Source organism: Penicillium samsonianum, assembly GCF_028829775.1.
Source record: "Penicillium samsonianum strain IBT 33392 chromosome Unknown utg000004l_segment0_segment0, whole genome shotgun sequence".
Taxonomy (NCBI): Eukaryota; Fungi; Ascomycota; class Eurotiomycetes; order Eurotiales; family Aspergillaceae; genus Penicillium; species Penicillium samsonianum.
This window is the reverse complement of record NW_026643262.1, coordinates 5,038,908-5,053,168: the sequence shown is the minus strand read 5'-3', so window position 1 is coordinate 5,053,168 and position 14,261 is coordinate 5,038,908. Positions and strand designations below refer to the sequence as shown.

Below are 14,261 nucleotides of genomic sequence, written 5' to 3'. Positions count from 1 at the left end.
CATAAGTCTCCATAGGGGTGTAGGAGGCGATCTCTGATCCTCTCGAATTCTTTGCGTGCTTCGGCCATGATTGCCGATGCTCTACCCAGCTTTGGCCAAGGGCAAGGAATATGGAATCCGAGCCTTGGGCGAAATAGTCTTTTTAGTCCCGGATACATAACGCATATATGTCTGTAATACAGGTGTACGATCTGCAAGTACGGTATCTCGTCTAAATATGCCTCAACTTGGCAGCAGAGAGAAGATTGCCTGCCTGGAATCCTAAGTGCGAATACCGGCTATGTGAAAAAAAAAACGTTTTAGGTTCGAGTTAAACCTCACGTACCGGTCCTCGCCAAGAAACCCAACTCATCAAATGTATCTTTTGTTAGGGATTAACATATAAAAGGTACATACGATAAATTGTCAGTTTCTCAAGCCTCGAAAAAGACAAAATAATTATACGCTCACTAGTCGAATTTGACTATCTAAAGAAATATATCCTCTATAATAATAAATAATCCCTAATGAGGGCTCCTGGTATAGGTATAGCGCGAATAATTTTCGGAGGCTGTTTTAACCCCCTTTGAACTTCCGGCTATAGCACTATAGAAACGGCAATACAGGAATTGAGGTGGGACTATATCGGGTTATATATAGATAAAATAGTAAAATCAGGTTTATTATCGGACCTTAAAGTAAAGAAACAAATGATTGGACTTATGTACCTTTTATATGTGAATCCTTAGTAAAAGGTACATTTGACGTCGAGCAAGTTTCAACATGTTGCGATTTTGTTGATGTAGCGAGTGCCAGGAATTATCTACATATGTACCTAATCTGTTACTGAAAATCAGTGCCATAGATGAGGATGCTGGTCTGACCAGCCAAAACCTCTCCAATTGTGCCGACTACATGGCATTGCACGACGCTACGCTGCCCCATTTGCGCTGGGAGCTTTACCAACGATGGAAGAGCTACGGCGATGGAAATGCTATTGTGTCCTCCAATGATGACAAGACCAGCTATTGTCAGCTAGTGCGGCAAGTTGAAAGCAAATATGCGGCGCTCAGCAACAATGAACTGCAGGCGAGAGAGGTTGTGGCCCTGGGAGACGCGATGGGCGTCGAAATGGTGGCTACTCTTGTGGCCTGCTGGCTACGGGGGCTGACGGTGGTATTGGTCGACGGGAGCCAGCCCGAGGCACGCCGGCGGCGGCTCCTTGGCATTGCGGCACCGTCCCTGATTGTCGACCATGATGGCGAGGTGGCCAGGGGTGTTGCCAATGCACGACATTGCATCTATTAGTACCTCACAGGGCCGCCGGAGTCCATCCCAACCGCTCTGATTGTAGATGGTGCCTATATGGTATTCACCTCTGGCAGCACAGGCAAACCCAAGGCTATCCTCGGATCTCATCAGGGGCTGGCACACTTTATCTGCTGGCAAAGCCGGGAGTTTGGCATTACTCCACATGACCGTTTCGCCCAACTGACCGCTGTCGGGTTCGACGTCATCTACCGTTCCGTGTTGACGCCACTCTTTTCTGGCGCTCAGCTCTGGATCCCGCCTCACGACGTCAGCGAAGGCGAGGCAATGCTGGAGTGGCTAGGCCGCCATCGTATCAACGCCCTGTCCGATCTACGCTGCATCTTTAGCGGCGGCGAGATGCTACACAGCAAGGTGGTGCAGGCCATCTGTCGACAATGGGCATTTACGGGACAGCTCGTCAACCTCTACGGCCCTAGCGAGACGACACTGGCGAAGTGCTTTTACCGCTGCCAATCCGGGGACGAGGTACGCGGCTCTATACCTGTTGGCTTGCCGCTGCCAAACACTGAGGTCTGGATCATGGACGGCAGCCGGCGGTGCGCTCCCGTCGAGCCAGGCGAGGTAGTCATCCGCACCCCGTATCGCGCGCTCGGCTATGTTAATAGCACCGGTACGGCCTCGTGGCCAACGGCTAATGCTCAAAAGTCGGAGGACTACCTGTACTATACCCGCGACCTGGGGGGTATTAGCCACTTCTTCCTCAACTATCCGGACAAGGTGACCGCGGACTGGTCCGTGGCCCTCGATTTTTATTGCCGCCAGGTCCAAGACCTGATCCAGGAGGCACCGGAGCAACCCGTCTGGCTCGGCGGCTGGTCCATGGGCGGCAACATTGCCGTGGCAGTGGCCGAGCGGCTCGCAGGGGGTTGCCCGCAAATCCGCCCGCGGCTCATCGTCTTGGACTCGTTGTCCGGGTATTGTCAGGGAGTGCGTCAAAATAGGGACGTCACCGAGGATGTATGGAGTCCATATCACCCGGAAAATATCATGTACCGTCAATTCGCCATGGCCGGCTATTCACGACACCCTTACTACCACTATGTCGACTGCCTTCGCCATTTGGACGCCATGCAGGTCACGCATTGCCACTACCCGGTACTGTTGATCAAGTGCCTCGAGCCAATTGGCCAATTTTACTCGGACATGCCGGATAATTACTGGGGAAAATTACCGACAGTGTCGTGGTGCACGGCGTCGCAGCTAACCACTACAGCTTGCTCACTGATAAGGCTGACATTCATCAGGTGGCCGACATTGTACGCTGCGCACTGGACTATGGTGGCAAACATGGCTATTAATACTACATTGCGGCATATTGACGGGGACTAAGAATCCCACTTTAGGGTTTTTCTCAACGGCGGCTTCCAAAGCTAGTGCCACCTATTATCACATTGGATCAAAAATGTCTTTTGAGACATTCTGTGGGTGTACTTCAACTCATTCCTCTATGGTTCCATTCAGCTAACATTTCATTCTCAACTAGGGTTCCCTCCATGGGTTTTATCAATGAATGACATCTATGATCTCCCAGTTGGTACAGGAGGCTAACCGAAAACGAGAGGAAGAGGAATTGGGCCAACCACCTGGGCAGGGGGAAAACAGGCCTTCTTCATTGCGAAGAAACACAATCCGCCAAACCCATTACACCCCTTGCAGAAAGTATACTATCCCCTCAATTCTTTAGCATTAAACAGCTGGCTAACATTTTTTCTTTGACCAGTTTTTCATCGAGGGGATCTACAGCCGTCGCAATTCTCACGGTTGGGGTTTTCTCAACCGCGGCTTCTAACGCTAGTGCAGTTGTCCAACACGAACTTTGATAAGAGCAGGTTATTTAAAAAAAATATATTCATAAAAATATAAAAGAAAGCTAGGGCAAAAAGACAGATAGACAGATATCGTATCTTTCATACTGGTAGCAGAAACGGTCTGCATAGATATAGCTCTCAATACGTGTCACGTAACTCATGCCATCTCAATCTGCTCATCCTCGGTGTCTTGTTTCTTCATAATTGTCACATCATCAGAAGGAATAATATATGTCGCCCACTGGCGAACGGGAACCTTGTCCTGGAAGAGTCTCTCAATCTCCGCATTGGTTCGACCCGCGGTCTCACCAACACAGAACCACGAATACGCTAGCAGAAACAGAGTGGTTGCTCCATAGACGAACCCGATCATTGGACCTAAATTACCCGTGTAGTACATGTAGGGGCTGGTGAAGACCATGAGCCAGACTGTGAGGAAGAAGACACCCATAGCGCACGAGGTGATCTTGTTTCTGTTGCGGCCGACAGACATTTCCGATGCGATGGAGTACGAGAGGGTACCGATGGAGAAGTTGTAGAAGATGATGTTGATGTAGGCGAGGACGACGATGCCGATGCCGATGCCACGGCCGAAGGTGCCGTCTGGAGATCGGGTGGTGCCGAGGCCGCCGACGGCGATGAGAGAAACAAAAATACCCACTGAGCAGATGAGGAGGTTAGTGCGGCGCTTGATCTTGTTTCCGAGGACGACTGCGAGGCCGACAGTAATGATTTGCAGGACGTAGATAATGGTGTTGATGGTGAAGGGATCCGCGACGCCGATAGACTGCGCGAAGACAACGCCATAGGTGTACCAGAACTGGATTCCGTTGATCTGCTGGACGAACATGGCGCCGCAGGCGTAGAAGAGCTTACGGCGCTCAATAGGATCCGTGATGAGCGAAAGCCAGGTAGCGTCCTTGGCCATTTCACGCTCCATTTCGACTTGGTCGTCGATGGCTTGGATGTCCGCTGATGGGTCATAGTCGCGACAGCTGCGGTTGATTTTGCGGAGAGCCTTGATGGCTTGCTCACGCTTGCCTTTGTACATGTACCACACTGGGCTTTCGGGTGTGAAGGGAAGGCACAGAACCATGATACCAGGAAGAACAACCAGCAGGCACATGGGAATGCGGTAGGATTGAGCACTGGCAATGCCCTGCGTGCCTTGATTGACGCAGGCTCCGACTAATTGCGAGATAGACTGCATGAACTGGAAGCACATGAGAGCCGGACCTCTGATGGCAGACGGTGCCACCTCTCCAATGTACATCAGACAAGTCGCGGTGAACTGCCCGATACCTAGACCAATCAGAACACGACTGACATAAAAGATTGGATCGGAGCCAAATGAGCACACTTGGACGATGGCTCCGATGATGATACAAAGAGAGGCCGACAGGAACACAGCACGCCGGCCGAAAAAGTCATTAATGGGAGCGGCAGCAATGGCTCCAACTAACTCTCCGACATAGATGATGCTAGCAGACAAGGACAGGAAAGATGTTCCAAGGGAATAGGAGCCATCTGCGTTTTTCTCCCCATAGTCCTGGGCAAACCATGGCATACCCTGGATGCCAGTATAGTAGATCGTATCGTAACCGTAGCAAAGGGCACCGATGGCAGCCACCAGACAGTACGCGATGGCCCGCCGATTCGACTTCCAGTCAATCTTGAGATTAAGACCGGCCATGTGGGGCTTTGTGGGGGGTTTTTTTTGTTGAGGTGTAATAAAGAACAGTAAACCGAGGAGTCCACGGCGGAAGAACAAAAATTCAGTGAAATCGATGTTGCGGGGGAACGATGTTTTTTATACCTTTCTGGAGGAAAAGTTGGCAGACCAAACCAACAACCCGGAGGCCCACATGTCGGGGTAAAGTCTCCACGGGGTAAGCCACGGTCGAGCATCTTCAAAAGTCTCCATTTCAATAAGATCCCCAGTGATCCACTAATGGCTCAGGTGGTGATTCGCCCCCGAGTACTCACTCATCTCACCCAAACGCGTCTTTTTGAGTAGATCCATCATTGAGTCGAGAGACCCCTGATCCGCTTTCCTCCAGTCAACATGGAGGCCAAAACATATTTGCCTATGTGGGTTACTCCATTATTCGCGCACTTGCAGAGGCTTCCAAAGGTTTTTATATACTACTTTGAAGATAGGGACAGCTTCACATATTTTTAGAGGTGTTCGATCTCTTTCTAATGGCTGCCGATAGAAATCCCTAACGAAAAATAGGGGGGAGAGGGCAGATCGGAGCAGAAGCCGACAAATGGCAACAAAAACTCGGCAAATGTGATCGGCCCGCCGCCAAGCACAATCCCGAAACGGGATATCGCCGAGATTTTGTCAAATTTTCTCCGTCGGGCCAGTCAAACTTCCACTCCCAAAACTCCTATGGGGTACAAGCATGTTTCAAGGAAACTGGGGTAATCGGGGTAATCCGGGCTTTCTAGGCGGGGTTACAGGCCCCCTCCACGTTTTCTTATTCTCCACCATCTGTAGTTTTCTTCACTCTTTTTGAGTATATATATTCGCTTGCAACAGAGGTAAAATCATAAGCCTTCGAATTATACCGTGTCAAAGTGACTTCGTTGCTTTTATCTTTATTTTGCCTCTACAGCGAATGCATCTCTAGTATTTCCTTTGACTAAGGTTTCGTACGCCAAGAATATGTACGTAGAGCCAAGCTGCTAGGACGGGAAGCCTGATCCATAATGAGGTATACCGACACTTGACCGAATGACAAATCGGGAGCAGAAGAAGCCCGGTATCGGGATTAGTGAAAATGCAGATCAATTCGGCAAATCGGGATGCTGTCACGGCTCGGCCAAAATCCCGTGAAGAGTTTCTTGGGGCTGCAGCCCAGCGAGGCTATTCTCAGTGACAGTTTATCGTTTCTAACTGGAAAATATTATGTTCTCGTGCTTTTAATTGATTATTTGCTTTCTTCTTATTTACGGTTCACTCCCAAAATCCTCAAACTTTGCATAATAGTATGGATGCACTATGTATTTAGCGAAGTGAAATTGTTGAGGTACCAACAAGGGATGATTGGAAGATGAAAAATAACGTTTGAGAGTTCCAAGGTTCCGGTTAACTATACGGTCACGTGACTGTGGTATCAACATTACATCACTATGCCAACACAATAGTGCCTTATATTAAATTCGTAATAGGACTAAAGTCACAGCATGGCCGCTATGCAGTACAAGTGAAATGCCGACTACTCATATAGAAAGCCTGTTCCTTATATTCTAGACTTTAAATTATTTCCCTTTTCCAACTATACATCTTACATTTGTCAGAACTCTTCATTCTAGTTACATGCAATGCAGTCTTTAATCCACACACTATCATACTTTAACACCCTGTAACCTTCATAACCTGGTGGCATGGCGAGTAAAACGCCTTCATATAACAACCCGTCCAATCATGGCTAAACCCTACAACCGCTCCTAGTACACCAAACACACGAGAAGAAAAGCCCCTCCTCCAAGGGCGGGAGGTTGACTAAATAGAGGGCTCAGCGCCGAATAGGGATAAACTCCAAAGGCTGCATCTTTACCTCAATATTCCAATCCGACCACACAGGAAACAAACATCTATACCAAAAGTGCGCTTAAGACCATGGATAAAGCGAAGAATTCCAATTTTAATCATTGGAGTACCACTTTTGAAAGTAAGAATGGTATTAGTATGTATGCATTAGGGTAGAAAGGTAGAAAGCAATAAATGAACATACAGAGTCACACCCTTTAGTATTCCATATCCGTTCCCGACATGCCTTTTGAACTTGCATAATAACGCGTCTCTGCTGCGGGTTTGACCACCACAGATATCGTATCGTCGTGAAGGACGCCGTTGAGAATGCGAAAGGCGTAATTAATTGAGCTGCCAGCTGGTCAGCCAAGGTATTGGGCCCTCCGTTCAGAAATTTCTAGAAGAGGGAGGGAAGAGAAGCCTTTCGATCAAATAGGAACAGAATAAACCAATGTTTGGACCGAAAGATCTACGTAAGAAAGCCAAAGTCATCTATAATCGACGGTACAATCTGTGCGGCGGTACCTATTTGAAACCACGGTTATCAGTGCAAATCTACCACGTGCCATAATGTAATAGATGCACCTATAGCCATTACCGATAAGGGCAGCTCTTTTACCTTTAAGATTAACATCACAATCCCAGAGTGCCGAGTGAACTATCGGACTATTGAATATTTCAGTACCAGGAATATCGAGCTCCTTAGGTTCGACCAGGTGCCCGCAGGCTGAAAATAAAACCCGGCAGTTTTAGACGTGCCCTTTATTAGTTATGATATTGTGGAGATTGACAACCCATTGGGATGTACTTTCATCCAAAAGGCACTGAGTTACCTATGTCAAAAGATCTTTCTCTCTAATCCGGGTTCTGCTTAAAAGAATAGCTATATAGCGGGCCTAGAATATCGCATGCACCTAGATTGACATTTAGGAGGGCTTTAGGGCTAAGAATATAACACGCCAAACACACCAGGATAGCTATTGGCCCATCAGGTCTTCGGTGTCAGGACTGCTTCAAAGATTCTGATACTGGTTATGCCGTAATATCTCTAGTTGCCCTAAAAACCAATTCCTGAAGGACCGGTCCCGATACAGCTAACTAGGTTATATAAGACCTCTGAATTATCCCCTATGTCTTTATTTAGCGACTTATATTAAAGCCCAAAAAGGTCTATCGAGTATAGTTGATATTAGTGAGGGAATAGATTCCGCAATGTCCCTCTTGTTGGTAAGAGATATTGCGTATTAAATAACCCTGAAAATCTCTTAGATGTTATCATCGTACTTTTTTTGTGTTTTCGCTATACAAACTTTGCTACCGTGGACAATTCTAAATACTTGCAAATAGTAGTCTCATTTCTGTACGGAGTTCCAGCGGACTAGAACTATTGAAACTTTACCCTATACTAAGAGGCTTATCGAGTATCACACCACAAGAGGTTGTGTAACTAACTATATGTCCTATGAGCCCTAGAGAGACACGAATATCCTAGGTTCGGGCGAACTAGGGAGATAGGGTCTAGTTGGATCCACACCGAAAGAGGAGAAAGTACTCCTCTTTACCCCAGTGCGTAGGCCGATCATATGGTAAAACTTAGTGTTGAGACTACAAGCTAGCACTGGGGAGAGAGAAGAAGAGGAATCATGATCTATTCCATCTATCTAAAGCAGGGGATTTATACCCTGACAAACAAAGGCTGTCAAACAAAGACAGGCTCAGTCTGCAAACAAATGGAGGCATCAATGAGATGACCGACATTGACACTTAGACGGGGGGCGCTTTGACATTAGTTACCACCTAAGCCTAGTCAGAAAAGGGTAAGGAGGCTAGCTTCGAACGTACATAATCTCCCTCCTCTCACTACCGTTCTCGTGTTATTTTTGGCCATATTATTGTACAATGAGCCTTCAACATGCTGCAGGGTTCCCAATTGTCTATGCCACAGTATTCCACTGTCTGGTTGAGGTCGCCCGTTTGAAAAAGGGGAGTCGATTTTAATCTGTGCGGCAGCAGGCGGCGTAGGGCAGGCAGCTCTGATCCTGCTCGCCAACCACATCGGTGCTCGGGTCTTTGCAACCGTTTCTTCGGTATCCAAGAAGAAAATTATGCTCGAGTACGGTGTGCTTGAGGAGAACATCTTCTACAGCCGCGACCTTGCTTTCGCGCAGGCCATTATGCAACAGACCAATCACCGTGGGGTGGATGTCGTTTTGAACTCTTTGGCAGGCGAGGCTCTTCGGGCCACCTTTGAATGCATGGCCCATGTGATCGGTTTATCGAGATTGGTAAACGCGACGTTATAACGAACGGACGGCTTGATATGGCACCCTTTCTCCATAGTGTGACCTTTGCCGCCTGTGACCTCAACACCATCCTACAACATGACCCCGCTTGGACCTATAATCTCCTCCAAGGGGCTATGGAACTCTGGCAACTTGGTGTCTTCCGACCAACGTCTCTGTTCACAACGTTCAAGTACTCCCAATTGGAAACGGCGTTCCGTCAGCTCCAGTCTGGTAGACACGGCGGCAAGGTGGTCTTGACTATTGACGATGATGCTGTTGTCGAGGCTCTTCCATGGAGCCCTCTGCCACATCAATTCCAAGAAGATGCGACATATCTGCTCAGCGGTGGTCTTGGCGGTCTCGGTCGGAGTGCAGCACGGTGGATGGCCTCTCGTGGGGCAAAATACTTCCTGTTTCTCTCAAGATCCGGTGGCTCCAATGCAGATGCGCAGCTTCTGCTCAATGAATTGAAGACGCCGGATGTGATGCGCAGGTCCTTCGGGTTGACGTTGGTGACTCGGTTGCCTTGTATCAAGCGATCAAACCTGATGCCGAAAAATGTCCCCTATCCGGGTTTGCATTCAAGGCGCGATGACATTGATAGTATGTTTCCATGCTCTAAACTTAGGAGAGGCTTACTGATTATATTTCTTCCCAGGATTCTACCTTTGAAACTATGACATCGACCGTCTTCGAAGCTAGCGTCAGGTCCAAGGCACGCGGATCGTGGAACCTCCACGAGGTGCTTCCAAATGATCTCGACTTTTCCACCCTCCCTTCTTCATGCGGTGGTATTATCGGCAACCGTGGCTAGGGCAACTACAACGTAGGTAACAAGTTCCAAGACGCCCTGGCTCACTACCGTCGATCTCGGGACCTCAGTGGAACCTCACTTGACCTAGGCCATATGCTTGATATCGGTGTCATTGCGGAACGAACGGACAATCTATCCACAGCACCCCTCCGAGCGGCATTCGGGAACCAAGCCGTTCCGCAGGACGAGTTCCATGCTTTGCTAGAATCATTGTAATACGCAGAACCCAGATGCCTGCCCACAGACTGTGGTTGGGCTTTGTATTCGTGAACAGTTCCTTGCAGGCAACTTACCAGAGCCTGCCTTCCTATCATATCCGCTATTCACCCATCTCTGGCGCCTTGGTAGCTCTGGGGGTAGCGAGAATAATAATTCTGACCCTGTAAAGTTGTCGATCAAAGGGGCACTAGACAAAGCCGACCCGGAAAAGACACTCCAAATAGTGGTGTAAGGCACCATTGAGAAATTGTCCAACTTGCTAACCATATCCGCCACAGAGATCGATAGCGAGATGGCCCCTTCGGGTTATGGCGTTGACTCCCTTGTGGCTACTGAGATTCGCAACTGGCTGTCAAAGGAGGTAAGTGTGGAGGTTGGGGTGTTGGAGATTGTGGCAGTCAGTCGATTGTCGATTTGGGGGAGCGGGTGCTCAAAGCTAGGGGTTAAGATGTGGCTCTTTTATTTCACAGATATTTTTTCGGGTGACATCTCAACCAGTCTCTAAATGAAAGAAGCACTAGTTAGTTCTTCGTATGTATATAAAAGGTCAAGGGGAGATACAAAACCGAGGCCCTTCCACTTTGCTATAGGATCAGAGATTACAGCATATGACTATCGAGAACTTCACTCTGAACCCCAGAATACCTAGCAACCCAATAACTGTCGACATTCTGCAAATTATTTAGTAGGCTCATAATCTAAATGTAGTCATGTCCCAACTAAACGCTGTTTGAGAAGGAGAAGGCTTGGAGAATGAGAGCTGTTTTGGACAAAAGAGCCGATGTCCTTCTCCTTGAGCTAGTATTCTACCATCAAAAACCGAAGCTCGACGGATTATGGATCTAGTGGGTTGAGGTCCAGTGCTGTCGACTGTTCAACAATTACTGTAAAGGGAAGAAAGGGGTATTTCACAGTCAAGTCCCTATTCAAAATGAGCTGAATATGTCCTAAGTTTAAAGGGGATATCCCTATTCCTGAATCAAAAGGAAAACCCAGTTGGGACGTTGGACGGTGAACTAATACCCATATTCCGAGCAGCACCAAAGGATATTCAGTCGATAACACTTTTCTTATCAGCCCAACTAGGCTGAATGGACCGACACACAGCCTCATAATCCTGGAAGCGCTGAGTATCCTCCACCAGCCCGGGTGTCGTCCAGAACATAGCCCAGTTGCTATCTGCCAGTTTCCAGGTACCCGAAGACCGCTCAAAGTACCATTTATTAACCGGGTTGTCTATGCGACTACGCCAGCAGACTCCATCGGGGAAACATGTGCGCACCATCGCGTTGAACACAACGTCCGCAACACCGCCCGCGCCTTGGCTGCGCTTGAGCACGGCGAATTTATCCAGATAGGGCACCATGCGGGCGGCACTGGCTTCGCTTCCGTCGTCTGGTACGCCTGGCGGCGTTTCCCATGTCAGAATTGCGCCGCCTTCGTACTCACCGGCGACGATGACACCGGCAATACGGCTGTTCACTCGGTCGAGGTAGTTTTGGACGTCGAGTTTGCGGTCAAAGGAGTCTTCGATTAGGGTGACGAGGCGGGGGAGGTCGATGGAAGGGTCGTTCAGTCCCAGTCGTGGTTGGATCTGGGCTGTCCAGGGTTTTGTGTAGGGGTTTGGGAGAATTGTGAGAGGCATTCCACGTTTGACGAAGGTCGTGTGGGAGGTAATCGAACTAAATAAACTGGATCCGCCGCCATTGGAAGTACCACGTCGACCTGGGGGTAGAGAGGATGATAGTAGAGGCTTGTCGGTGAGGAGGTGGTGGATCAATGGGTTGCGCTGCCGACGGGTTCCAACCGCTGACAGGTCTGAAGCAGCCTCTTGTGGTGAACGGGCTGAATAAGAAACTTCTTGTGGGGAGGTGATGATGCCTGAAGATGCTGATGGTAGCATGGCTAATGCTTGTTGGGCTAATCGGAGATTCTCTAAATGGCCATCTAGCACCTCCTCCATCACCTTGGCACCGGGTGACTGGACGGACGCGGTAGGTTGCCCAGGTGAGACAAGCTCACGATTGACAAATTTTGAGACCGGATTGCTTTCCAAGATGGGATAAGTGGCTTCGGTGGATACCTGTTTTAAGGAATCATTGTTTCCAGAGACAGAGTTTCGTGCCTGGAAAAGCTCATCCTTAATTTGATCAAACTCTTGCTCCATGTTGATGAAAACGTGTGATGATTGAGGGCCTTTGAAAGCCGGGATGCCTCCAAGCGCATCGAGAACAATGACACGGTCCAGTGAGACCTCCCTTTGTAGAGTACTGATTCTCTCGACAGTGACTGCTGGATCTTCGTCCGGGTCTGGATTTAATGACAACCCCGCAAATTCTTTCGTCAGTGCAAGGGCCGCATCGTTAGCTGAAACTGTGACAGCTCGTGGGTTTTCCTCCGTATAGGCGATCGGCGGAACAAGTACCACATGGCCATCCCTCAGGGCGCTCAAGAGCACTTTTCGAGATAGCACCGTGGGTGGACCAGACCCCCGCTCAGATATAGATAACACCGAGTCTAGTCTAAAGGATTTTGAGTCCGGCTGCTCATCAACTGCCGCCGATATCCGATTTGCCTGCTCAATGGCTGTTTGTCGCCCGGCAGGGCCGTCCATCTTTCCGGGATCGACAACCACGCAGCATGCCATGCCCAGGCGGACGAGCTGCGACAAGGTCTTAGCCACTCCATTAATCACGAAATCATCGAGCAATTGTGGCGTGGCGATTTTGATCAGGGCCAAGTGCAGCCTTTCGGGTATATCCTGCGCGCGCGGAGCGGGAGTTGTATCTTGCCGGAAGACAGGACTGTCGTACACCGCCCTGGAAGCACCGTAGAACGAGCCCAAATTGACACCGGAAGGCAGAGATGCTGATATGGATTCCTTCGGTGACTCGGTAGATTCTTGGCTCGATTTGGCGGGGCTGGCCTTTAGCCGAGCTAGGTACGACTTAGCTTCACGCTTAGTCGATGCGGAGTTCAGGAGGCTGAGAAAGAATTCCTAGGCCGAACACGCAGCCGTTAGCATATGACTCAGAAAGAAAAAGTGATCTGCCACCTACCCGATCAAGCAATTTCTCCTTTGCGCGGTGGCCGAGGCGATCTTGGCTTTCGCTGCTGCCCGAGAACTCGGCGATTTGCTGGGCTCGGACATTCCGCGCCTGTGCCGATCGCGCCGCAATGGGGTCAGTAGGACGAACGAGATGTTGCTGCAAATTTCTAGTCAATGGATGCTCAGCATTGGCGGGGTAAATCCGGTTTAATTACGTTGACCAATGAGGATTTGGCCGTTCGAGACCAGTTCAACGTTCGGGAGGTCATGGTGTATATTTTGGGATCAATTGCTCCCCAGCAGTTGACGCCAAAGAGCCTCGGATAAGCAAATCCCACGAATCAACAGAGCATATACAAGGAGGAAAGAGAACAATGAATCAAGATCAAACAAAATGGAAAAAGAAAATAATATGACGCATCCTCGGGTATAGCTCACCGCCTGTGGATACCGAGATTGATAAGAGAGCCATTTAAAGAGAGCCATTTAAGATGTCCAAAGGGCTATACATTATTGTCTCTCTTCTGTACAGAGTAGAGTACAGAGTACAAGGATATGAACCAGGAATTAACGGGAATACACTGTGTGCTAAATGCAGCTAGGGCCAAGATATAGGAAAACCCACACGTTAATCGATATAGTTATATATATGTTGTAATCAACCATATGTACCTATGTAGGTACCTGCATGGTTATAAATAGCAAACCTGAGATATACAGCGTAAACCCTTCTTCTTTGGGTCTTTTCAAGCATACCATAAGATACAAAGAGAACAAAAAAAAAAAAGAAACACTCGAAATGTTTCTTTTATTTATTTCATACTACTCCATACATAGTCATAGTGACAAGAATAATAAGAATGTAAAGTAAAAGAAATGCAACCTATGGGAATCATCCCCGCTACTAGAGTGCTCATCGTGAAGATATACTTACATCCATGGATTTAAGTAGCTCTTAGATGGAGGTGTCCATTGGCTTGGCACGATTTGTCGATGATGCTACTACTATGATGTATGTAGTACACCATGAAATTTCTAAATTACTATCAATCCTAGTCTTGAATCAACCGCTTTCAAGCTCTTCCTCACCTACTCTAAAGGGAAGTATAGTACAAATTACATCGTCAGGGTCTTTTAAGAGTTCTAGAACCCAGTAGCCCTTATATAAAAAAACGTAGACCGCTTTAGGGCAAAATGTAACAGTACCGATGGATACATTGTAATCTATAAGAGA

General features: G+C 48.3%; 5 protein-coding genes across 5 annotated transcripts; 3 read left to right on the top strand and 2 right to left on the bottom strand.

Annotated features, from left to right (window-relative positions):
- Positions 1 to 894: 894 nt before the first annotated feature.
- N7471_008874 (uncharacterized protein) lies at positions 895 to 1,287 on the top strand (the record flags this gene model as incomplete). The annotated part of the gene is made up of 1 exon (XM_057281593.1): positions 895 to 1,287. The coding sequence occupies one exon, from the start codon at positions 895 to 897 to the stop codon at positions 1,285 to 1,287; it is 393 nt and encodes a 130-aa protein (XP_057135853.1).
- A 57-nt stretch (positions 1,288 to 1,344) lies between these two features.
- Positions 1,345 to 2,640, top strand: N7471_008873 (acetyl-CoA synthetase-like protein; the record flags this gene model as incomplete). The annotated part of the gene is made up of 1 exon (XM_057281592.1): positions 1,345 to 2,640. The coding sequence occupies one exon, from the start codon at positions 1,345 to 1,347 to the stop codon at positions 2,638 to 2,640; it is 1,296 nt and encodes a 431-aa protein (XP_057135852.1).
- A 636-nt stretch (positions 2,641 to 3,276) lies between these two features.
- N7471_008872 (uncharacterized protein) lies at positions 3,277 to 4,812 on the bottom strand (the record flags this gene model as incomplete). Its single annotated transcript, XM_057281591.1, has 1 exon — positions 3,277 to 4,812. The coding sequence occupies one exon, from the start codon at positions 4,810 to 4,812 to the stop codon at positions 3,277 to 3,279; it is 1,536 nt and encodes a 511-aa protein (XP_057135851.1).
- A 3,953-nt stretch (positions 4,813 to 8,765) lies between these two features.
- On the top strand, positions 8,766 to 9,975 carry N7471_008871 (uncharacterized protein; the record flags this gene model as incomplete). The annotated part of the gene is made up of 4 exons (XM_057281590.1): positions 8,766 to 8,956; positions 9,001 to 9,548; positions 9,644 to 9,736; positions 9,791 to 9,975. The coding sequence occupies 4 exons, from the start codon at positions 8,766 to 8,768 to the stop codon at positions 9,973 to 9,975; spliced, it is 1,017 nt and encodes a 338-aa protein (XP_057135850.1).
- A 1,054-nt stretch (positions 9,976 to 11,029) lies between these two features.
- arg2 (acetyl-CoA:L-glutamate N-acetyltransferase) lies at positions 11,030 to 13,296 on the bottom strand (the record flags this gene model as incomplete). The annotated part of the gene is made up of 3 exons (XM_057281589.1): positions 11,030 to 12,976; positions 13,038 to 13,184; positions 13,243 to 13,296. The coding sequence occupies 3 exons, from the start codon at positions 13,294 to 13,296 to the stop codon at positions 11,030 to 11,032; spliced, it is 2,148 nt and encodes a 715-aa protein (XP_057135849.1).
- Between the last annotated feature and the right edge of the window lie 965 nt (positions 13,297 to 14,261).